A 25,101-nucleotide genomic window follows, 5' to 3' on the forward strand; every position below is an offset into this window, starting at 1 on the left:
ATCAGCTTCAGTGCTGTGTGTTAGGTATCCATTTACATAAGTATGAATCTTATTCATGGCAATTTACAATATAAGATATAACACTGGCAGCAGCAGTCAGAGAAGGCACTAGAGAAAGAGAGGAAAAAATCACCAGGTTAAAAAATTTCCCGAAAACCAAGCAAAACATTGGTAGCTAGCCATCAGCTGACCAAAAGCAACCCAGAGTTTGGATGGGTGGAAACTACCCGTGGAATAGGTGGGGGAAATGTGGTTGGAGACCAGAGGAACACTGGGTTCTCAACTCTGAAAGAGGTGCCCAAAATGATCATGTGATCTGTGCCAGAATGTTGGATCCAAGTCCCGATGGGAACATATGATACTCAAGATGGGCCAAGTTTTGTTTTTTTTAATAGCTGAGCTTTTAGTTGGCACCAGAAAAATCCCGTGCCAGCTGCTGAGGAAATAATATACCAGGAGCTGGCAGGCAAGAGTACTCGCAAAGCCAGCAGGTATGGACGCCCAGTGTGATGCATGACAAGAAGCAGAGGGAATGAGACCACAGAAGTGTTCTCTCTCATCTACCGTCCTCGAAGGGGGAAGAGTGCCGGAAAGAGCTTCTCTTGTCAAAAAACAAAATCCTGAAAAGAAATGTGAGGAAGAAATGAACTCAGATCCAGCTTCAGTTTCCCTAGACACCACATGCGAGGAGACTGTAGTCGTGCAGAAGAGGGGCTCCCACATTCCCTCACAGCGAAGGAAAGGGCAATGATGTGCGTCTGAAAAGAGGAACCTTTTCCTTGGACTCTGAAGTCAGACAGGAGGGGTACGGGAGCCTTAGTATGCCTCAGCTGCCATTACGAATATCACAGATGGGGTGTCGTAAACAACAGGCATTTCTTCTGCGGTACTGGAAAGTAGAGTGTGATACGGAGAGCCATCTTGGCTCTTGGGAGGCTTGGCTTGCAGATGTCTGCCTTGTCACTGTGTCCTCAAATGACAGAGAGAGGAAAGGGCACATGAGTTCTCTTGTTCCCAGCATGGGGGCCTGTTCTCAAAGCCCTGTACAACACAATTACCTATCACAGGCTCATGTGCGGGTATTCGAACACTGAGGCCTATGGCTTCAACATGTGTGGGAAAATCAAAACATCCATTCTGTAACATGGGGAGACACATAGATAATGAAAGGAGCTTAGGCTGTGGTGGAATGAAGAAGATAAAGAGAAATCAGAGGAGCCATGAGAGCTTGCCTCAGCAAGGGTGGCCTCCTTCTGTCCCTTGGGATCCTATTCGTCCCATGGAAATTTTCCTTCACCAGCTTCTGGTTGTCAAAATAAAAATGGGGAAAACACTCAATTTTCAGAACAATTTTAAACTGCATTAAAATCACGAAGATGAAGCCAATGATTGCACTTCAATGTTAAGGACTAGCTGATTTAATTCTTCGAATAAAAGAAGCACTGACTCAATATCTTTGAAATACTCTCTCCAATCTCTACACCATAGAATCGACTATGCTCTTTTCTTCCTTGTGGGCCTCTCACGGGCTATCTTTCTCCTACCGTGGCTGGGGGATGTGTCACAAGAACATGTGTTGTAGGACATAGCCAACGGGTCTTAGAGTCACAAACCAGTGAAAGCCAAGCTTTGGAAGATTTCACTTTAATGGGAAGGGGAAAAAAAGAATTCACTTTAAATACAAACCTGAGAGGGATGGGGAAAGCTAGGAAATGTACCTTCTTGCTAAATCCATCTTAGAAATCCACCATTGTAAGTATTAGCGTATTCCACTAAAAGGCACAAAAATTATCTCATTTAAGACAAAAAGCACAAACCTGAATAAAACTATTCAAGGGTCCTCCAACATTTTGTGAGACTTTGGAGCTTCCAGGCACACTTACTCTGAGAGCCACTCTGTCTCCCAACACAGGAAAACAACCAAGGTTACTATGTAACCAGCCATAGTTACTCTGACATTACATTCCAAGAAGGGGTCCTGTAGGAAGCAGGAGGCTGGCAGGCTGACCTTCTCTGTCTCCCAACACAAGCATACAACAAATGTCAGCCACAGAAGGCCCCATTACCATCCTGACATTTCAAAGAGGGATCCTGCCGTGTACAGTAGGCTGATATGGGTCAGAGCCCCTTAGATTCAAGAGGATTGACCTGTGAAAATCCTACTGGTACGGATGGTTCACTACTCTACAAATCTTCAGAAAGTCTTCTCTCTGTGCTGGGTATTGTGCTAGGTGCTGGAGACACAACAACGGGTAAGAAAGTAGACAAGAGGTTAGACCCACAGCAGCCTACATTCCTGGAGGGGACGGGCAAATGAGTGTTGAAAGGGGATGTGGGGAGATTTGGGAGAATGGAAATCAGAATATATTGCATGAAATATATACAAAAATATTTTATATATGTATATATACATATATATGTATAATTTTTTTAAAGTAATTTTGCAATGTTCTGAACTAGCAAGGGATTGCCATAAGGAAAATTTCCTGAAAGAAAGGAGAGTCAAACCCTGGTCTTTTCCCTGAGACCCCCTGCTTCGTTCCTGTATCGCATGGATTTCATATGCTATTCCAGAAACATCTCCTAAGCACATAAACGGAGCAGGAACCAGGCTAAGGACTGAGTTGATAGTGTGAATGAAAGATGTGGAAATGATGGGGTTCTCTGCCCAGTGAACACACACGCTGACGGCAAAGAGCACAAATGTGATTACATTTACTGTAATCACACAGACATTATAGGTGAGAACACAGAAAACTGGGTGAGGGCGCAGGCGTGGGAGCAGCTTTCCACCTGGGAGTGCGGCAGCTGGTATGGAGGGATCACCAAAGGAGGCCTGTTTCAGGTCCACTGCTTCATGCACAGATCTCAGAAATGCAAAGCTCATGGCAGATCCATTCTGCCTAGGTTTATTTAATAAACTGCTTCCCAGTTCTGAACTTCAAGTTCCTCATCTGTAAGATGGTGACGGTGGCAAATGTTCTGTAGTGGTATCAGGGGTGTATGAAAGACAGTAGAATCATGTCAGGGTTCTGGTTAACATTTCATGTTGGTAATGATCAAGAGAAGTGGTTGTAGACACTTCTCTTCAGCAGGCAGGCTGAAGCCCGATTGCTGAAAAGGCTCTGGACCCAATAAGATACAAATTCTGCCCACATTCAATCTGGAATCGTCATCCTCTATTTCCTATCTGGAGAATGATACCTAGTTCACATAGCAGGCATGGAGCTACGTGTTTTACATGTACAATCTAAGTTAACTGTCATTGCAAGTCTGAATCCTCACCACCCTTCTCTGACATTCAACACAGAGGACCAGTTTTACAGCCAAAGAAGCGTACCTGTGAGGTAGCAATTTTACCCTGCCTGTCACTGGCTTGGTCTCCATCAGCAGTCCTTTCCCACCTCACCTACTCAACTGTCCAGAACCGTCTCTTGGAGACACGCCTCGGAGTCACCTCGAGTAGCTGCCTGTGTAAGCATCCACTTTGAGGATCTCCACTTCTGCCAGCCTGATCTGGGTACAGCACTCTCAGGCCGAGCTACCTCTTCACCTCTTCCGCGTCTGAACATTTGATAGAGCAGTGTTGGTTTTCTTGAATGGCCTGGTGATCTCCCCAGATCCCCACTTCACTAAAAGCATACGCTAGAATGAAAAGCTCTTGTTCATTGTGGTTTTAGCTCACCTCTGGCTACAGGCTGCACGCAGATAAGTCTTGCCTCATTGAATATTTTAATTAGCTTGTATGTTCACATTAAAGGATGGACAGGAGGGGTCCAGAACCCCCAAGGAGCCACTGAAACTGCTTCCTCTAACAAAAGAAATCTCCAGAGGTGTGTTATCACTGAACACTCCAGACCAGACTGGTTTACTGGATGGTGTATTTTGAATTTGGTAACATTCTATTTTCTCAGTGATTGTTTCGACAAGGGAACTTTGGAAAGAATGTACGAATCACTAGAATAAGTAAGTAGAAATATACTCACATCCTGATCAAGAATAAACTTGAGGTAGGAGAGCAGGGAACGGGTCTGGGAGGAGTTAGAGAGAAGTATGGTGAATATACTCAAAATCCATTGTATGCATGGATGAAATTATGCAGGAATAAAAATGTTATCTTAATAAAGAATTAACTTGACCCAATGCCATAGTTTAAGGATGGCTTTAGTCTCCAAGAGCTAGTTCCGGGACAGGCTCCAAAGCCACAGAGAAACCCTGTCTCAAAAAACCAAAAAAAAAAAAAGGCTTTGTAGAGCTGTTAAAGCCCCAAATCCCACAGACTCACTAAAAAACAATATGTCCCTTTAAGACCATACAACAAGTAAGGTAGACTGAACTAACATCCACAAGATTCTGATCAAATGTCTCCTTTGAACAATACACGGACTTAAAGTAGGAAGATATCGTTCAAATGCTGTCTGCCTTATAGGTGACATCAAACATGTGACCATGAGTACAGGTTTGCTGTCTCCTTCCCTCTGTGTCCTGGGCTTTAACGGTCACTTCTGTCTATGGTCATGACATGTTAATCACTCCAATTCGCCTTATATCTTTCAGGAGAAAAACTTTCATACCTGCCGAATTTCTCAACCATAAAGCCTTTGAAGCGACTTCTTGTGCAGGTGATAACTGTGTACTTATTAACAGCGTGAAGCTTAATATCCTGTACTAATGCGATTCTCTAAGCCCTGCTCAGGAATACGTCTGGGGAACATTTGGGCCAATATCCCTTGAGCTGCCTAAGCCAGGCAAGAGCAAAAGTTTTCATGAATCAAGTCATTTCATCAACACCGAGGTTCTTGCAAACAAACAAAAGAACCTCTTTCTCCCTTCACTTCCTCATCCAAACTCGACCATAGTCATCATCATGGAATTAATTGTACCTGATGTGCAAGCCGCGTTCCTTCACTCCTTTTTTTTTGTTTTGTTTTGTTTTCTTCTCTGGGTCTTTAATTACAATGTCAGAAAGTTCTTATCAAAACCCTTCATCAGGTAAAAACTGCAGAAGAAGCTGACATAGGTACCCACTTCCTCTTTCTGTACAAAAACACACCTCGCAAAATATCATTTCTCCTTGTTTACATTTTGGTCTGCTGATGCACTTCAAACCCACTCTCCTAAAGTGGAGCACTTTTTAAATGCAAATAAAGGACTTACAATTCTAATCCAGCTCTTAATCATCCAATAAAATGTTCTGGGGCATAGATTCCCAAATTATATATACTATCTACCTATGATTGCCATGTGTCTGCAACTGAAATTTAATTTGCTTTCCAAAATATCTCAATGTTAAAAAGAGAAACATAGAAAAAGAAGCAGAAACATCCACTAATACTTCAATATAATAGTCTGTTTCATCACGCATTCCAAGACATGGATATACCAACTTAGAGACCACTGCTTTACTTAACGATGCCTTACTTAGTCCAACTGCAAAGCCTATTCTGATGTGGGAGTGATTTCTTTCTAATCTGTTGCTTTCATTGGTTAATTAATAAAGAAACTGCCTTGGCCCATTTTATAGGCCAACCCTTAGGTGGGTGGAGTAAACAGAACAGAATGCTGGAAGAAAGAAGCTGAATCAGGCAGTCGCCGCCGTGGTTCTCCTACTCCAGACAGACGCAGGTTAAGATCTTCCTTGGTAAGCCACCTCGTGAGCTACACAGATTATTAGAAATGGGTTAGTCCAGGTGCGAGAGTTAGCCGAGAAGAGGATGGAACTAATAGGCCAAGCAGTGTTTAAAAGAATACAGTTTCCGTGTAATTATTTCGGGGAAAGCTAGCCGGGTGGCGGGACGCAGCCCCGCCACTCCTATTGCAACACTATTCAAAAGAAGGAGTACGCAATTCTATTTTACAAAAGATTGCTAATTTAGCAGCTGTGCAGACACCTTAGTGGGTGGCGTATCCATCAGACAAGCATGAGAACCTGAGTTTGGACCCATCCCTGGCATCTACGTGGAAAAGCCAGGTGTGGTCACTGACATTTGTAGCCACACAGCTGAGGAAGTGGAGACACCCTGGTTCCAGGAGTTTGCTGTCCACCCACTCTAGTTGATGGGTGAGTGCTGGTTCAGTGATAGACTCTCTTAAAAGATAGGGCAGAGAGTAATCAAGGAGGATTCCTGACATGCACACATGCACAAGCACACACACACAATACACTTTAAAAAAACAAAATAGGTTAGTTATTTGAATAGTTTCAATATAAAGGACCCTAACTAGGCCATCCTGAGTAGTACACATAACATATGGGAGAGTTATTTAATATATAATTGGCTTGTGTTAGTAAGTAGGAACAATTATAACCTATTAGAAGTGGGGGTAGAGTCATGGCTCAGCAGTTAAGAGCACAGACTGCTCTTCTAGAGGTCCTGTATTCAATTCTCAGCACCCACGTAGTGGCTCACATCCATCTGTAACTCCAGTTCCACGGGATCTGACACTCCCTTCTGACCTCCACCAACATCAGATACACAGATGGTACACAGATATATACGTTTATATATATATATATGTGTGTGTGTGTCAAAACACGTGTATGCATAAAATAATTTTTAAAATTAAAAACAGAAAATAGAGGTATTTTATCAGTGGTTTACTTAGCATTTTATTACTTACCACATCAAATATAAGAGAGGAGTGGCCAGCTTGAGCCCTATTTGATTATTATCTACAATTTTTGTTTTGGTTTTTCAGGATAGGGTCTCTCTGGGTAGCTCTGGCTGTCCTGGAACTAGCTCTTGTAGACGAGGCTGGCCTTGAACTCAAGAGAACCACCTGCCTCTGCCTCCCAAGTGCTGGGATTAAAGGTGTACTGGACCAAACAAACTCTTAACAATAGTCTTTGGATATGAACAGATGGCTATTTTTACTCACTAATAGATAACAACTATGTATTAAATAGTTCTTCTATAAAACTTTAAGTTAAACACGTGTTAAGTAAGGCTTTGCAGTTTCAAAAGCTTTAGGTGCAGTAGCTTTGGTTGTCAAAGTCAAACAGAAGAAACGGGAATGACAAAAAAAAAACGGATGGATGGAACTGGCTGACAGGCGAAGCAGGTAAAAACCATCACTACAGACACATCAGCAGGACTAGAGATAGAACACGCGTGCCCTCAAAGTATGTTTACACACTGAAAACCCGTATTATTTCACTGGTGCTTGCAAAGTGAACAGGAGACTCAACAAGGATCCCTAAACAGATGAGAGACTGGAGCCATTTTAACACCAAATCCTTACGTAACTGAAATGTTGAAACTCGGCTAGTGCGGGTCAGAAAACCAGAAATGAAGTCTAACAACTTTTTGATTTTTTTCAAAATAGTTTTTCATAACAAAGACTAGTTTGTGTGGCCAGGCACGGTGGCACACACATTTAATCCCAGCCCTCGGGAGGTAGAGGCAGGCGGATCTCTGTGAGTTCAAGGCCAGCCTGGTCTACAGAGTGAGTTCCAGGACAGCCAAGAGCTATACAGAAAGACCCTATCTTGAAAAACAAAAACAAACAAACAAAAGACTTATTTGTGTTGTGGACCTTGCACATGACTTAATGCAGTGTAAAATTTCCTGAAACCAGAAACGTGCATGTTCCTGTTGCGTGCGCTTCACTCTGCAGTGACTTCTGACACCTAACCCACATGCTCTGTTTCCCTCTCCTGGCTCCTTCCAAGGTTTAGGAACAGATGTCAATCCAACACTCACCCCTTTCTTACCTAGTCACAGGTTATGGAGGACATTTGGTCGTGTCTCTTTCTTTCTTTGCTTTTATTTTAGCCTGTCTCAGTGAGATCTAACCCTCGTGTTTTATCCTTATGGGTTAGTTGCAAGTTCTGAGACCCATAAACTTTGCCAAGACCCAACCACTTCTATAGTCACCTTTTCCCTCTTTCTCTACAATTGTTTTTCAATTGCTAAATACTAACCCTGTTTGGTTTAAATCAATTTTCCCTCTCCCGCTCCGCAACTTTATCTGGCGTTGTGATGTCCATGCTTTGTAAATTTTGAAAAATCAAATGTACATTGCCTTAGTTATTGCTGTGATAATGACCATGACCAAAAGCAGGCTGAGAAGGAAAGGGTGACTTCATCTTACAGCTTTCAGGTCACACTCAAGGCAGAAACCTAGAACTAGGAACTGATGCAGAGGCCATGGAAAGCTGCTACTTACTGGCTTGATCCTCATGGCTTGCTCGACCTGCTTTCTTACAGCATTCAAGACCACTTATTCAGGAGTGGTACCATCACCTCACGGGATGGGCCCAGGCCCACCCACATCAATTGCTTATAGGTCAATCTTATAGAGGAATTTTCTCGATTAAGATGTCTTCTCAAAAAAAAGCTTGTGTCAAGTTGGGGGAAGAAAAGAACCAGAGCATACATCTCAAGATTTTTCTGCCCTTCTGGGGTGTGTGTGCATGGTCTGTACCTGGGGTGCTCTTTGCCAAGGGTATACATGTCAGATTCCTAGAGAAATTCAAAGTCCACCACATCCTCATGAAGACAACCCAAGCCACTCTGTAAGACAGATCACTGTTTAAAAGATTGCTATGGTTCTGCAGCTGGGCATGGTGGCGCACACCTTTAGTCCCAGCACTCAGGAGGCAGAGGCAGGCGGATCTCTGTGAGTTCGAGGCCAGCCTGGTCTACAAGAGCTAGTTCCAGGACATATGGTTCTTTTCCTTTCAACTGCTTCCTTATGTTGGTTGCATAAAAGGTGTATATTCTCATGTTGGTAATTCTTATCATGAATAAGAGAGTAATCAAAAGCAAAAGGCAAGAAGCGCTTCACATATAAGAATCCTTTTATAAAGACAGGAAGCCTGCATTGTGGTACCACCAAAAGATTTGTAAGCAAAATACGAATAAGCTCTGTTGTTATAATACATCAAAATGAACACAGAGAAACAGTCCGCCTGCGGTAGTATTTCATTAGGTGTCTTTGCATGGTGCATAATTCTCCTTAACTATCCATTTGTTAAATAAGAACATTAGGAAATCTGAAATCAAAACTGGGTTCATTTTCATAAAATCAATACTAAGCTCAAAGTTGTAACCTCATTGACTCTGAATATTGATTATTTCCAAAGTAGAAGCCAATTTTACCTTAGGAATGGAGCATAAAATAAAGATGAATCACTTCATTCTATTTGCAAGGAAACCAGGCCTCAACCTAAAATTACATAGCAGGAGCAGCAAAGGCCAACCTACTAATATCATATGTCAATACATAGGAAAAGAATTAGTGGGACCATGTTCCTTCTTCTTATGTAGTGAGCCTTGCAAGCCTACAAAACCTATATCAGAAAGAAAGTTTAAACCTTATACAACCTAAGAACCAAATTAATGATGCATCCATTAGAAATCTTGACAGCCCTCTCTCTCCAGCACTATTCAATATACTTATAAAACGTAACATGTTATATAAAAATAACTTTATTTATTTATTCACTTATTTGAACTAAATTTATCGCTGCTGTCTTATTACCAGAAAAGCATATACTTGAGAGCCTTCCACTATGACAACACACATGACCAGAAAACATTACCTAGGGCCTCATTATTCAAAAGGTCAGATCTCTAACCGAAATAACTTTAGGAGGTATAAAGGCATGGGATTAAACAGTAAGCACTCAAAACACGTGATCACCCATCTCCTTTCAGCTGCTCAACCATTCTGATTGCTTTGGGAAGAAAACCTCTATCTGTGTACTATGGCTTTACCCCTACTAATCTCCGATAATCTCTCTTCTAATGAAGAAAACCATCTTGAGCTTGTGGCCTTCAGCACACAAACACTGCTAGCGACAGTTTAATATTAACACTCTGTTTTTGTTTCAATTTGTTTTTATAATTGCTTCTCATAAGTGATTTGATTTGTCATTTCAATGTGGTAACAATAAGCATTCTTGAAAACAAATTTTGCAGGCAAAAAAAAAAAGTTATCTCAACAAAAACATTCAGTAGGGTACAGACAGTGTGCACTGGCAACAGAAGCCTTAGCGGTATCACACAGAAAGAGGAGAAACTGTTGGTTTCTGGTTGCAACAGATACTCCTTATTTCTTCTAAATGTCTATAAAACTCAATAAAAGTTGTGCAAAAGACTAGCTTCAAGCTTCTAAGACAGTATTGTAGGAAGGAGGCCACATTTGACAATAAAGAGATACATTTTTGGTTATCACAGCACAGGAGGAAGGTTTCGGCCAGTAGGTAGAGGCAAGAGATGCTGCTAAACACTTTACAGTGCACCGGATGGTTTTACACCAAAGAATGATCTATCTGGCCCAGAATTAGAACGGAGCCCCCACTAAGAGCCGCTTTATGTATTTTTCCTTACCCATCATTACAAATCACCTTCCCCCAAGAGACTATTCCTCTTCTCATTTGATCTCTGCCACTGCTGACAAAGAGAAATGCTGATCTGAGCCTTTCTCTGTTTGACGCCAGCCACAGCTATGGCTGCCCATTCGCAGTCGGAATAAAGACAATGGGCCGTATCGAAGGGTCAGTGTGTTCACTGTGTGTTAATTCGATGCCATTAACACTTTGACTTCACTTCTAATTGAGCCACTGGAGCCACCAATCTGCAGAAGCTCCAGTAATATAAGTATAAGAAAAGACAGCAAAGGTAAAGATTAACAGAAAATTTACCCTTTAGATTTCAAGAAAAGCTGATTTTCGTCCTGGATGAAATGGTTCCTTCACTGAGCTAAACAACAATATTTCTCATGCTAAATCTAACCTTGAGATATTAAAAAGTCAACACTATCTTTAATTTGTTTTTAATCAAAAACGACTTCTCAGTCAGTGAAAATAAAATGAACAAATAGCAAAGAAAGAGAAAAAACATAAACAAAAAGCTAAGAAGTAGTGGTTGCAACAATTTACTTTATGCAATACTTTGTTTTCAAATGCATTTCTGCAAACACTAAACCCACATGCACATCTGAGGGTTAACTGTTCACAAGAAACTTCTTTGAAGCTGCTCTGTGGTTCCCTCCTCTCTCCCTTCAGCTCATCTCCAGAAAGGGTTAAAGGCAGACAACACCTGTGTCTACTGTTTAGCCTCACACAGGGACAGTCTTCAAAGCGGGGTCTTAAAAGCAGAGATCCAATCACGGTCTTCAACTGACTTAACTTTGTACAAGGGGTTTAAATACTCCAGAGGCTGAACTAGCCCAGAAGGCAGCTCATGCCCTGAAAGTCATCTTGACTTAACCCCCAAGTCCTGTCTTCCTGTGGGGAGAGACAGTGAAGGTGAAACTGAGACTTGTTTCAGAACCACAGAAGACAGACAGCCAACGGAAATGTGGCATTGCTGTCAGCTGCCACTGTGGAGAATGGGCGCCAGAGATGGGTGGGACTGGGGTCTTGGTTAGATACATTTTAAGGGAAAGATAACTTACAATATTTCCCTTTTTTCTGAAAGCACTAGAATGAAGCCCCATCACCACCAAAAGGGTTGTGGCACAGGCCTGTAGTCCCTGCTCTCAAGGGGCAGAGGCTGGAGGATCTTGAACTGAACACCAGCATTGACTTCTACAAACAAATACCAAGAATAATTAAGACTGAAAGGAGAGAGAGAGAGAGAGAGAGAGAGAGAGAGAGAGAGAGAGAGAGAGAGAATAAAAGAAGATCCATGTCTGAGCTGCTTCACACTGAGTCAGTCTCTTCAAAATTCTTTAAATGCATTTGTTCATTTAATGGAGGTGGGGCATTTGGGCCATGACAAGCTCACGAAGGCCAGAAAGCCACTTCTGGGAGTCTATTCTGTCCTTCCACTGTGTACACCCCAGGTAGAAGACTCAGACTTCAGGTTCTGCAGCAAGGACCTGTACCCACTGAGCATCTCCTCAGTCCCCTGAGTCACTCTCTTTAAAATCACCTGCTGAGCACCTGCGAAGTGCTGTGCACTGTGCTGCAATGACTATGTAAGAGTCCAAAGAGCTAACCCATGGACCCTGCCTTCTGGAAGCCAAGTCAGGATTACTGCAAAGAACCTCTACATGAGCTTCTATGCTTGCATTTGGTGTCACACCTTGCTCCCGAGTTGACTAAGAATCAACTGCATGGAAAAATTCATCATCACACTAAACACCCAATTTTAAAAGAACATGTAATCACCAAAGAGGCTAAGCCATCAGAATAGAGTACAAAGCAGAGCAGTGGCCAGCGGGGTGCAGCAAATAGGCTGTGGAGCCCTAAAAGATGGTGCAAGGAAAAGGCTTGGAATCTGGGAAGTAATAGCCAAGAGAATATTCAGGGAGGTGCTTGGCAAAAGAAAAAGAAGGGGGAAGGGAAAAAAGATGATTCTGATTCCTCACCAACTATAGCATAGACTGAATTGTCCCCTTCAAATGTATATGCTGATAAAATAGGAATACAATATGGCATGAAAGTAACAGGGAAACTTCCCAGGGCACAAAGGAAACTAACGGTGTGGATTGAGAAAGTGGAGACAGAGGAATATGGGGGAGATGCTCAAAGTACCATATATATGAAAATATTCTTAGATAACACAGTACAAAGAAGTTCATGTGTTGAAACCTATTCTCTTAGTGTGGCAACTGGAATACAGTCTTTGGGAAGGACTTGTGTTCAGGATCAACTCCTGAAGACAGAGCTCTCAAGACAGGATAGATGATCTTATGAGACAGCAAAGAGCTTAGAGAAGTTGTTCTAATATATGCAATATACATAGATATGGATATACATGTGTGTATATGTGTGTATATTCCTCTTCCCTTCTATCTTCTGAGAACACAACAGAAAATAACCACCACTCAAAACAGGAAGAAAGTTCTCCGTGGGGTAAAGAGATTGGCCGGCATCTTGGTTTTGAACCCCTCTCCTCCAGATCTGTGCAAAACAAACATTTGTGGTTTAAGCCACACAGGGATTTGTTGTTGTGGTCCAAGCAGACAGAGCTAAGACACGCCAAGAGCACTAGCTGAAGACCTTCTAGAAAAGACACATTTGTGGTTCCTTGCAAGCAGCATTTGCTGGGCCAGAGTTAACAGACCCGAAAACACAGCTCCTCCCTCTCCAGGTTTCTTCCCTCCACGCCTAAGCGTCCCCTGGCACCAGCCCCCTTTGGAGACTAGCTGAGGCTAGTTCAGATCCCTGGGTGCCCAGTGAATCTTTTGGAGACACCAGTGTTTTCTTAAAATTTTGGAAGGAAAAAAAATACAATAAGGACTTGGAGGTGAAGAAAGAAGAATTTCTCTCCACAGAGCTGTGCCAAGTGGACATTGCTCAGGGCAACACTGCCAAATGGTCTGCAAGACACGGCGTTAAATGACTCTGCCTCGTAGTGGAATCTGGCATGCTCAGACTTATGCCCAAAAATAACACTTTCTAACTGAGCCACAACTTGTTAGTAGGATGGCAGACCACATGAGTTCAGCAAATATTTTGAATAAAAAAGAATATAATGAAACAGTATAAAACATAAAATACTATACTATAGTGCTGACAGTAAGATTAGGCATCGGCTAGTGAAACTGTTTCTAGTCTATACAAATGAACCACATAGTTCACTATTTAAAATCGAGCTGGAGCCTAAACAACAAAAGATACAAATAGATAAGACAGGCAGACAGACAAGATAGACAACAGACAACTGAGCTGTCACATAAACCCCTTTTTTAAATAATGACTTTAGTTGGTGGGAGCTAAAGGTCACAAACCTAAGGCAACTATAGTAAAAATCCAGAATAATTGAATGTGTTTTCTTTTAGTCAAGTGGGCTAACATTTGGTTTTCCGCATTTGGATGTTTGGGAACACAGCTGAGTTCATTAGAAACATCCTTTCAAAATGGTGCAACAAGTCCAAACAAAAGATAATGGCCAATGGACATCAGGATGTGGGTTCGGATGCACAGGGCCAAACCCTCACCACAGAGCACAGCAAGCCAAGTCTTGTCTTCCCATTCACCAAACCACCAGGAGGAATAGAAGTCAGAGCTAAGCTTTCTGCTCCATTAGAAAAGCCTTCGAACACGGGTCTCTCAAATCACAGGGGGACCGGCTGCTCTCTAGGCATGGATTCCTGCATAGGATCACGGCCAGCTCGTATCTTTAAGTAGCCTGGTTGGCATAATGTCACTTTTGTAAACTTAACAAGCTCTAGAAATACCAAAATATTTTCAGTTTCGATTTTTTTAAAAAAAAAAAAACATGGTTTGCCTGACACTTTCAAATAATTCATTCATTATGCCTACACATACTGGCAAAAAAAGTCACCCCTGCCTTGCGCCGGATGACTACAAAAGGATCATTCTGTCAATACCTGCTTTCTCTAAGCACAGTCCAGGGCAGTGGTTCTCAACCTGGGGGTTGTGACCCCTTTAGGGGGTCACATATCAGATATTTATGATTCGTAGCTAGCAAAATTGCAGTCATGAAGTAGCAGTGAAAATAATTTTATGGTGGGGGTCACCACAACATAACGAACTGTATTAAAGGGTTGCAGTCTTCCAAAGGTTGAGAGCCACTGGCTCAGGGACTTCAGGAATTTAGCTCCACTTGACCCTCCAGGCACACGCTCAGGGTATATGGTCCATATGGCCTTGAATCTAACTTTCCTGGAATCGGGAGTCACCACTTTATAACAGATCACTTTAGGAGGTGAAACAAAAAAATCTCCAATTTACCTGCAGGGGCGTGTGTATACTGAACCCATTCACCTACAGGGGACTGTCTACACTGTGACACTAACCAGTGGCCCACCCAGCACCAGAATGCTGCTGACTGAGTGGCACAGTAACAACTGGGAATGAAAGAATCAAGCTGACTGTAGGGTCACCACTGGCCCCCAGATTTGACCCAAAACAGAACGAACAATCTTGAGATCAATTCAAGTGAGCTCGAATGGATCACTAGTGCAAAGACCAAACACCTTTGTGGTTCCATCAGTGAGTACAAAAGTTCTGTCTTTTACTCCATAGATTTTTAACAATTATAGCTGGCATGCCAGTTGGTCCATGTGTTAGGTTTATCTCATTGAGAAAAAATAACAGATTATGAAGTAAAAAAAAAAAATATCGATCCATTTTAACGAAATGGTGCGAGCTCACCACTCATCAACACTGCCACCTACAGAAGAGGTGTTCAGCAATGGGCACTGCCGCTGGAGAAGGGTTATGTTTTTCTTCTTAGAACAGTTTAATTTGGTGATTGTAGGGTAACAAAAAGTCTACATAGCAGAGCAAGTCTTAGCAATTTATAGTAGATTTATAAGTATAACCCCAAGAGAATGCAGACTGTACGGCCAAATTAAAACCAAGCCAACTTCAAAAATAGCTTCCCTGTGAATCCACCATCCTATGGACACGTACACTCGGAATTCTCCCACTTCTCAAATCAAAGTGTTTGAAGTGATGGCAAAGCTTCTTTATAGTGCAATTAGTACGTCGGAATTCGTTAGGGGCTTCTGGGGCGTTGCTCAGGGGCGCTGTGGGGCCATCCCTCAGCTGCAGCAGGCACTTCCTCCCTACCTGGCAACTTCTAAAGCACTGAGGAACCAATTTTAAGTAGATTATCTCTTTAATCAATTCTATACCACAATGCTCAGTATGTCACCCAAGTATGATTTCCTGAACCTTACAAAAGCATCCGTTGCTACCTCACTTCAGTCTACAACAGCCTTACGATGAACCCCCCCCCCCCAGAAACATGTCTGAAAAACAGGCGTGGACGTATACATTGCTCAGTGATCAAATAGCTTGAGGATTTTCAACAGCAAGAATAACAAATTCCCTTTCAAAAGTTTTACCTTTTTACACACCACTTGTATTCAGGAAAGGAAAATCAGAGCGAGCAAATCCTTCCCACTAAGTACGAACACCCAAAATCCAATGACATCGTCTCTTAACAGCATCAAAAAATTAAAATTAAAAAGCTGTTAGATAAGCCACTACCAGCAAAAGGGGAATGATTAAATTGCACGGGGGGGGGGGGAGGAGTTACAACTTGGCAACAGTTTTCAATCGTGTTCAGATTCCCTCCGATGGACGCTTTGCATTTGAACAGTACTGAAAACAAGTCTCCTTCCGTGCTTGTGGACAGCAAAAAGGGGGGGGGGGATACAAAAATAATTATCAGTGGGTAAAGATCTGAGAACATACGGAATCAATCTCAAGGTAAAACCTGTTCAGATCTTCAGAGTGGGGATGAGGGGGCGCATCTGCTTTCCCAACGGGATGACTTTATGCATACACGATTTAAATAAACCACTCGAGCACATAAAAGAGGAGCCTCAAAGCTCTTCTCACTAATTACCCCTGCCTGGCCCCCATGAGTTGCTTTCTCTTTAAATCCTCACTACTTCATTACTCTGCCTTTAACTCTTCTAAATGATTCATTCTCGCCTTCTCCTGAGCACACGCTATGGGGAAGCTAGTATTTAGGTTAAATTTCTAGTGCCACTTGCTTTGGAGAGCGTGATGAGGGGAAGCAGGAAGAATCTAATTTAATAATTCCATCACGGTGGAGAGGGGCACAATTGCAGTCCCCAACCCAAAACTAACTAGACACACAAGTCCCTCTGACAAACTATAATCTGTGCAAAGACACTAATTAGGAAAGCAGAGTCCACGTGCGGTAGGAGAGATCACCCAAGTGGCAGCCAGTTCCACACTGGCAGGGCGGGAGAGTCTGGCGGAGGCTCGCAGCTGCACCGGCCTAGGCGCTCAGGGGAGAGCCTGGTTGCCTCGGACTAGAGTTTAGCTCTTGCCCAGACACTGTCTAGGCAGGAGAGAGATCAAAGGTAGAGGAGGCTAGTCCGGCACCCTCAGGTGTCGCAGCGAGAGGGACCACTAGCGTGCACGCTGCAGGTAATCCCCAGCCCCAGCCCGCGCCTCCACGCTCCGCCTGGTCCAGCGCCCCTCGTCTTACCGTCCCAGCTCTGACTCCACCTCGAAGAAATTGCTCAGAGCATCCCGGTTGGAGCCGTCGATCCAGTAATCCGGGACGAGGTTCCCAGACCCTGGGGCATTGGCGGTGACCGAGGTGCAGGACGAGGAACAGGAGGGCACCGTGACTTTCAGCATCTTCGCCGCGGGACTCCGGAAGCCGCCGCTGCTGCCCGAGCCGGAGCCGCCAGCCGCCGCCTGCAACACGGGAGCGAGAGGAGGCGTCCTTCAGCGCGCACACGCCCACCGCCGCGCCGGGCTGCGGCTCGCCTCCGCGCTCGGGAGCGGGAGCGAGGGCGGGCGGAGAGCCTGAGACGGTGAGCACCAGCGCAGGGGAACCCGGAGCCACCGCCAGCAGGCAGAGACCAAGCAGGGCGCCGCAGAGCTCTGGCGCCCTCCCCCTCACTCCCGCCGCCCAACCTCCGCGCCTCCCTCCCTGCCAGCCCCCTCCCTGTGCTGCTCTCTCAGGCTGTGGCAGCCGCCGGCCACCTATCGCGTTTGGGATAGGTGGGGGAAGACACTAGGACCCCGAGCGAGCGAACGAGCATTTTCCTTTACGCCCTCCGGCAAGAGCCCGCAGCCAGGAAAGAGACCGCTCTGTCGGAGGCGGGCACCCGGAGTGGAGGCCACCAAGTGCATGGTGAGAAAGGAACCTGGTCATTGTTGGAGAAACTCATGTTTCCTGGAGCGTGGCTCGAAGCGGGCGAGTCCCTTCCACCTTGCACCAGCTAACCAGCCACCCCTTGCTGGTCCCTGTGTCAGAGCTTATGTGGATGATAGAGGAGGGTGTCCTGTGGTTGTCAGCTCCTGGCAGGCCTTCCCTGCTGGAACTCGGTGCTCATTTCTGTGCACACTGGAGAGGGATGGGCCTAGGTCCATGCTGACCTGATTCACCTTTGAGTGAAGTCTTCAATTTGTCATCGCTGCTAGTGGCGTTGTCGCCTCTAGCTGTGCTGGAGCTTCTAAAAGAGCACACACTTGGCTGTGTCTAGTTCAATTTCAGCATCTGAAGGCCAGCAGCTGAAACGGCTCAAAGAAAGGCTCCCAAGAAGCCAAGCAGGCGAACCTGCCTTAAGGCAGGACCTGTCACCATTCTTGACTGAGAAGGTTGCTACAGTTAAGAGCTTTTTTCTTCCCGTGAGCTGTTCCCCATCGTAAGCATTCTAATGTCCATCCATCATCTGCCATGGTGATTATAAGTACTGGTTGAATAGATACCTTTGGGCTTTATTTCGTCTCAGATTTCAACAAAGATAAACAACAATTAGTTGTAACATTGTAATGTGTGTGTGCAATAATTACTCCCACATCTGATTTCCAGCTAAACAGTTCCTAGGCCATTTAATACTACAGAGATATTAGGGATTTTTTATCTACCTTTTCTCCAATATATACTTCTCAGCAAGTCTCCATTCGTAAAAGCATCAGTCACAAATATGTTCCAATATTTCCCTCGAATTTGTTGAGGTAGTACTTACATACTGGTGAAATCCCACCACCAAAACAATACAGTCAATTCTAATAGGAGTGTTTGCCCTAGTTAATAGGAAATGAAAACTTAATGCAGAACTCTTCCATGGAGGTGATGATGGCAAGCAAATATTCAAAATGCTATGCTCTACAAGTAACAAAAATATGAAAGCTTCATTCAAGATCCAGTGTGTGCGGGGTGACTTAGTGAGAAACCAAAACTGCACTGACTCACTAATCTTCAAGCTAAAACATCAAGCTCGTAAACAAAGTAAGATACTAATGTCTAAATTCTGCTTCTCTCAAAGTTAGTTTGCCTTAGCTGGCCATGGCAGTGGAAACAAAGACATGACGTTGTTGCTAGACTAGTGGTACTCACAGCTCTTAGAGACAAGGCCCTCAGAGGCAGCAGTGGCTGGAAACGCTTGTCTGCCGTCAACTAGTTTACAATATGGACCCAAAGCAAGCACACTATATCCAAGATACGGTCAGCCTGTTCTTGCCCTGCATTTTTGAAAGCAATGGTTGGAGAAAGAGCCTATGTGTAGTACAGAGGTGATCGTGGAAATGACATTTACATTTGTCACGAGTTTAGTCATTTGACTTCTATTCTCTTCACAAATGACTTCCGGGGGGAAAAAATTCAACAAATGAAAAGTTTGACAAGAGCACATCATTATCCCCTCATTTTCAGCTTCACTGCCTGTGTTTTCAACAACCTGCAGTAAACCGAAGTGTGAAAATATTAGATGGAAAATTCCAGAAATGAGCAGTTCTCATATTCTGAATTCCCTGCTGCACTGGGCCGAATGATGAACTCTGCTGTCCTACACTGGTCTACCCAATATATGAGTCACTCTTTTGCCCAGCGATTCCTCCCACTGTGTGCTACCCTCACCATAGATCAACAGTGTGGTGATGGACAGGGCAGCGTTTGTGCCGAATTCAGAGCTACCTGTAGTTTCAGGCATCCACTGGAAGTCTCGGCATGTATGCTTTGTGGAAGGCAGTGGGGAGGTGATGTATTTTGCTTGATCCGTGAAGCTTCCTTTTTCATTTTAAACAGATGAATATAAAATAGGGTTATTTTGAAGCAGGTGAAACAAAGATTAAATACATGAAATTTATCATTTTTGCTAAGTCTTAACTAAAATGAAAAGAGATGGAAATATAAATAAATCAAAAGATCTACTGTTAAACATATGGACAAACAGTAATAGACTCGGATTTGGAAGACCTGAAATCCAGACATGGAGGAGGAAAAGCTCATGAGAAAAATCCGATTCTTAACCACAGGAGATAAAGAAATGTTTTGGAGCAGGAAACAGAAGATATTGGACTGATAGGTTTAAAGGCATCCTATGGCCCTGACATGCCTAGCCATTCCAAACACACCATCCCCAAAGCCTAAAAGAAAACAGCAGATCTGATTCTGTGAATATTGAGCAAGGATAAATTTTGTTTTAGGTCAGATGATGCAACTGATTCCATATTCAAAATGGAAATTAAGTGGAATTCTGGGAAATCAGCAATCCAATGCATACACCTGTACTCTCATAAGATGCTGACAAATTCTTATCTTATGTATTTCCTATCCCCATCCATACAGAGACTGGACGATTCTTCAAGGGAAAATAGAACAACCCAAGGTCACTGAGAACTACATGGACCAGTAGCTGGGTTTGCCAACAAAACAGACTGCCTTCTGCTCTCTTTCAGTATGAGAAATCAAAGTGAGGGCCTTGCACACTGCAGGCAGTGCCCTGGCACTGAGCCACAGGGCCACTCCTTATGATTTCTGTGAGTCCTCCACCACTGAACAGCTTCCTCAACCTCAGCTATCAAAGGAGCTGTTTAATAGATAATTAAACTGTCCATTCTAACGCACAAATGAACGATTTCTCATTCTGATAATGGCAAAGTAGGTTGTACAAGTCTCCTGTATATAAAAATCATATTTCTTGGTCTACATATAGCAGTTATTAAGATGTCCAGAGTAGCAACAGAATTGGGATGAAATGAGAATTGTGTCACCCACAGAAAAAGAAATGTTTTTGAGCGAGTTTCGGTCTTCATATCTTTATGTATCGGACAACAGACATTTCTGCACTAGCAGGGCAGTAGAAACTGAGAAGAAATTTGCAGAAAAAAATATGAACCACATGGGGAAATTTACAGTCCATACACAATCTGTGCCAATTTCTTAAGCTGTGGAAATGTTGTGCTGGCTTTCAATAATACCGGGGGGGGGGGGGGATAACCAGAAGGGTAAAGAGCTAAGGGGAAAGGTGCATGTTTTGAAGTGTGAGTTACATGACACTGGGCTGGAGAGATGGCTCAGTGGTTAACAGCATTGGCTGCTCTTCCAGAGGACCCAGGTTTAATTCCCAGCACTCACGTGGCAGCTCACAACTGTAAGTCCAGTTCCAAGAGAACTGACGCCCTCACACAGATGTGCATGCAGGCCATACACACAAAGTAAATAATTTTTTAAAAAGTTAAACCAATTTAAATGTGTGTTTGAGTGACAGAATTAAGAAATAAGCTTGTATGAGAAGTAGAACAATTTGAATCTCCTCAGCTAATTCTTGATAACATCTAGCATATAATTTTAAAAATTGCTAGACAGATAAAATGATACGGAAACATGAATTGGGGCTGATAGTAAAATTACACAAACTAATTCCAAGATGATTCATCACTTGATACTGATGAAGAAATATTTAAAACAGAAAATATAAGTGTTTAAATGATTAAAAGAGAGAGTAGGATAATGAGAATAATGCTGGCAAGCGCGGGGGGGGGGTTCCTACCAGAGAACTAAAAAATACTCAAAAGGATTACCGGAGATTTTAGGACCAATATAAATTATCTGAATTTTAGAAATTCAAAGGGCTCGGGAAGACTGCTGTTGACAGAAAGCAGGGTGGGTGAACTTCCCGTCAGCGAGCATCAATGCCTAAGACAGAGCTCAGTAAACTTCACCTCCGGAAAGTCAAGCCTGAGCTCCCCTCCCACGCTGAACCATGGCTGACCCAGGTGAAAACCAGAACATGATGGACATGCAGGTCATAAAGGCAGAGCAGATGATGTATTCCTTCCTTTATGTGCTCGTTCTGAAGAAAGGACACTCAGGCAGACACATGCAAGCTCCTAGAAAGAGAACCCGACTCTCTAGCTAAGCAAGTGAGCTACCACGGGAGTAGATCTTTAATTCAAATCAAGCCTTGGGTGACTTCGAGCCCAGTGAGCATCTTACTACAAATTCATGGGAGATCTGAGTCAAAATAATTCAAACGAGATAGTTAATCCTTCGAGATTATTTGGAATTCTGTACAAATGAATACTGTGACTTCAAAGCAGTAAATTTTGGATTAAGTTTTATTCAATAATAAAGAACTAATAAAATATAGTTATTATTGAATACAAGAAACGAAAAGAGGAAACACTGAAAGAATCATCAAGAAACTGGTTTGTGGGATAACACCATGATTTCATACTTACAAAGGAGACGTGAAGAAATGAGAGACTAGAGCAGAAAACTTACTTGGAAAAACTGTAGACTGAAATTTCCATCAGATTTTGTGAAATAACTTCTGTTTTAGATCCAAGAATCTCAACAAATGAAACAGTAAGTAGAAATAACACCATCTGTGTCAAACATTTGAAATCAGGAGATGTTTTTGTTAGGTTTTGAATGTATCCATATTACACATTTAGGGAAGAAATGATACAAAACACGTTGCTGCTCATCAAAAATGAGTTCTAATTTGTGCAGCCATGCATGCCTGCATGGCCTTCTACTGGAGTGTGGGCTGTTTACCAGGGGCTCCACATTTTTGGTATATTTGTTTTTATTTTACGTGCATGGATATTTTGTATGCATGTATCCTGAGCACTGCATGAATACGGTGTCCATGATGGCGTGTAGATGACATTGTTTTCATAGGACTGGAGTTCAAAGCAGTTGAGAGCTGACACGGGAGACCAGAAACTGAAATCTGGTCCTCTGGACGAGCAGCAAGTGCTGGTGACCACCGAGCCATCTCCAGGACTACCTACTCTTAGAAGCTGACTCTCCTTCTCGCAGCAACTATCAATTGTCACTGGTGCTTCAGCTAAGGGTGGGACTTTGCCCTTACACCCTCCCGTCATGGTGGGATTCAATCTTGCTTGTGTTTATACAGGTATTGTGTATGCTCTCACAACTACTGTAAGGTTATATGTTTAGTTCCCCTGCTATGGCCAGAAGACATGTCCCTTGTAGACGTGTACTGCCTTTGACTAGCACAGTCTTTGCCAGCCTGCTTCTTCTGAATCGATTCTTGATCCCCAGGGAAGAATGTGTGGTATTGATGCCCCAGGGAGGGCTAAGCATTCCACAGCCCCTTATTCTCGGAACTTTAGCCAGTTGTGGGTCTCTGTGTTAATCACCATCCACTACAAATTGAAACTTCTCTGATGAGGGCTGAGATATACGGGTGTAATGATCGGTCACTGGGAGATGATTGAATTCTGTATAAGTTTAGCAGGACAGGGGGCCGGAGAGATGACTCAGAGGTTAAGAGCATTGCCTGCTCTACCAAAGGTCCTGAGTTCAATTCCCAGCAACCACAAGGTGGCTCACAACCATCTGTAATGGGGTCTGGTGCCCTCTTCTGGCCAGCAGGCATACACACAGACAGAATATTGTATACATAATAAATAAATAATTTTTTAAAGAAAGTTTAGCAGGACAATGACAGTGGGTGTCCCCTAGGGCCTATGCCTTGTCTATCTACAGACTCTTGGCCTGATAATGATGCCATTATCAGTGTGGGTTTCATCTTGTGGAGTGGAACATAAAGCAGAAAGTGGATGCTTGCTCACATGATGGTTGTGCTACTTTTTTTCCCCAAAAACTGGGTGTGTAGGAGAGGAGCAGTGAATCTGGGATAAACTTGCAGCAGGAGGAAATATGATCAAAACACAGTGTACACAATTCTCAAAGACCTAATAAAAATATGACCAAAATGAAAGGAATGAACTCGCTAATGTAATTTAACTTAGAAGATATCTAACTGATAAAGAAATATAAAAAGAATTCTATATCCCACAAAATGACTTTCAAAATTGAAATCCAAATATAAACAGACTGTGCATGAAAGAACTCATGGCCAGGAGATTATCACTATAAGGGAATGTGATTTTTCTGAAGTAAAACAAACCAGATTAAAACCAAGCTACACAGAAGAGAATGAAGAGCAGCAGAAGTGAGCAGGGATGTAAGTTTAAAAGGCTATGTAATTTAGAGACAACACATAGTTTAAAACAAATGTTTTAACATTGAATTTTATTATTAGTACTATCCATATGTGTATAATATGGCATGAAACACTAGATAAAATTCCTTGTACATACTATTTGGGAAAGATATAAATTAATGCCACAGAAAGCAGATTTACGCTTCTCCAGGGCCATGGTGGGGTAGAGATCAAGTACAAAGGGGCTTGGGGGACTTGTGATATTGTAGTAGGAGCGGGGGGGGGGGGGGCTGCGTCCCAGCACCCGGCCACCCACATGGCTAGCTTATGCCCCGAAATAATTACACGGAAACTGTATTCTTTTAAACACTGCCTGGCCCATTAGTTTCAGCCTCTTAACCCATTTCTAATAATCTATGTAGCACCACGAGGTGCGCTTACCAGGAAAGATCTTAACCTGCGTCTGTCTGGAGTGGGAGAACCGTGGCAACCCACTGACTCAGCTCCTTTCTCCCAGCCTTCTGTTCTGTTTACTCCTCCCACCTATGTTTTAACCTATCAGGGCCAAGCAGTTTCTTTATTGCTTAACCAATGAAAACAACAGATTGATATATGACACTCCCACGTCACTTCCCCTTTTTCTGTTTAAACAAAAAAAGGAAGGCTTTAACTTTAACATAGTAAGATTACATATAACAAAACAGTTATCAAGTAAGAATTACAGTTACAATATTTATATCTACTTTATCTTTTATCATAACTAAGGAAAACTAAAACTATCTATCCATTCTTCAACTCCATCAAAGACTCCAGAAGGATATAATATTACCTAAGCAAACAAGAAATCAAAACTCTAGAAATGACAGAGACATCTCGCTGCCTGGACAGTCAGCCAAAGTTCCTCTGTACCGTTGGGGCATCCATCTTCAGCCTTCAGGTCCATAGTATCCAGCAGACATTTCCATGAAGCAGGAAATTTCAAAGACAGTTCAGTCACTATCTGCTGTGTCCTGTAGAATGTCTCACAGACTCCTTCATGAATCAGGAACCCCGAAAGACCATCTCACCTTTAGGCAAGTTCAGCAGTCCTCTCTCTGCAGGTTCTCTGTGTCCAGTTCATGCATCAGTCCAGGCAAGAGCAGTTTCTTGCCCAAATGGCTATCAAACTCCATAAGGATCCTCTTCGATGCCCATCTTCCTCTTGAAGTAGCTGGTGCTGCCAGGAGCAGACGTGTCTCCTTGTCATGAAAAGCCCTAAGTTATTAAAATATTTTAAATGCCATATTCTGCAGTCTTTGAGAGATATGAAGAATGTCTATCTAACTGAAATATATCTCTATATATCTGGAAAATCTAACTAACATGACTACAAGCATTACTATTATTGATAATTATCCATTAGCAACCTATATTTCCTATTATACATTACATTTTAAATGAACTACACAATCAAAATTCCTTAATCAAGATCAA

The 25,101-nt window shown here is 42.9% G+C and overlaps 1 protein-coding gene across 1 annotated transcript in view; it reads right to left on the bottom strand.

Moving 5' to 3' along the window:
• Camk4 (calcium/calmodulin dependent protein kinase IV) overlaps nucleotides 1–17,780 on the bottom strand; it is a 218,906-nt gene extending 201,126 nt beyond the window's left edge. The window contains exons 1-2 of the mRNA XM_075969040.1: nucleotides 17,569–17,780; nucleotides 16,899–17,113 (exon numbers count right to left, since the gene is read on the bottom strand). Of these exons, the coding sequence (XP_075825155.1) occupies nucleotides 16,899–17,113; nucleotides 17,569–17,592 (239 nt within the window). The 5' untranslated portion in view covers nucleotides 17,593–17,780. The remainder of the gene's footprint in view (nucleotides 1–16,898; nucleotides 17,114–17,568) is intronic.
• Nucleotides 17,781–25,101: the final 7,321 nt, after the last annotated feature.

Source organism: Microtus pennsylvanicus, chromosome 4, assembly GCF_037038515.1.
Source record: "Microtus pennsylvanicus isolate mMicPen1 chromosome 4, mMicPen1.hap1, whole genome shotgun sequence".
NCBI lineage: Eukaryota > Metazoa > Chordata > Mammalia > Rodentia > Cricetidae > Microtus > Microtus pennsylvanicus.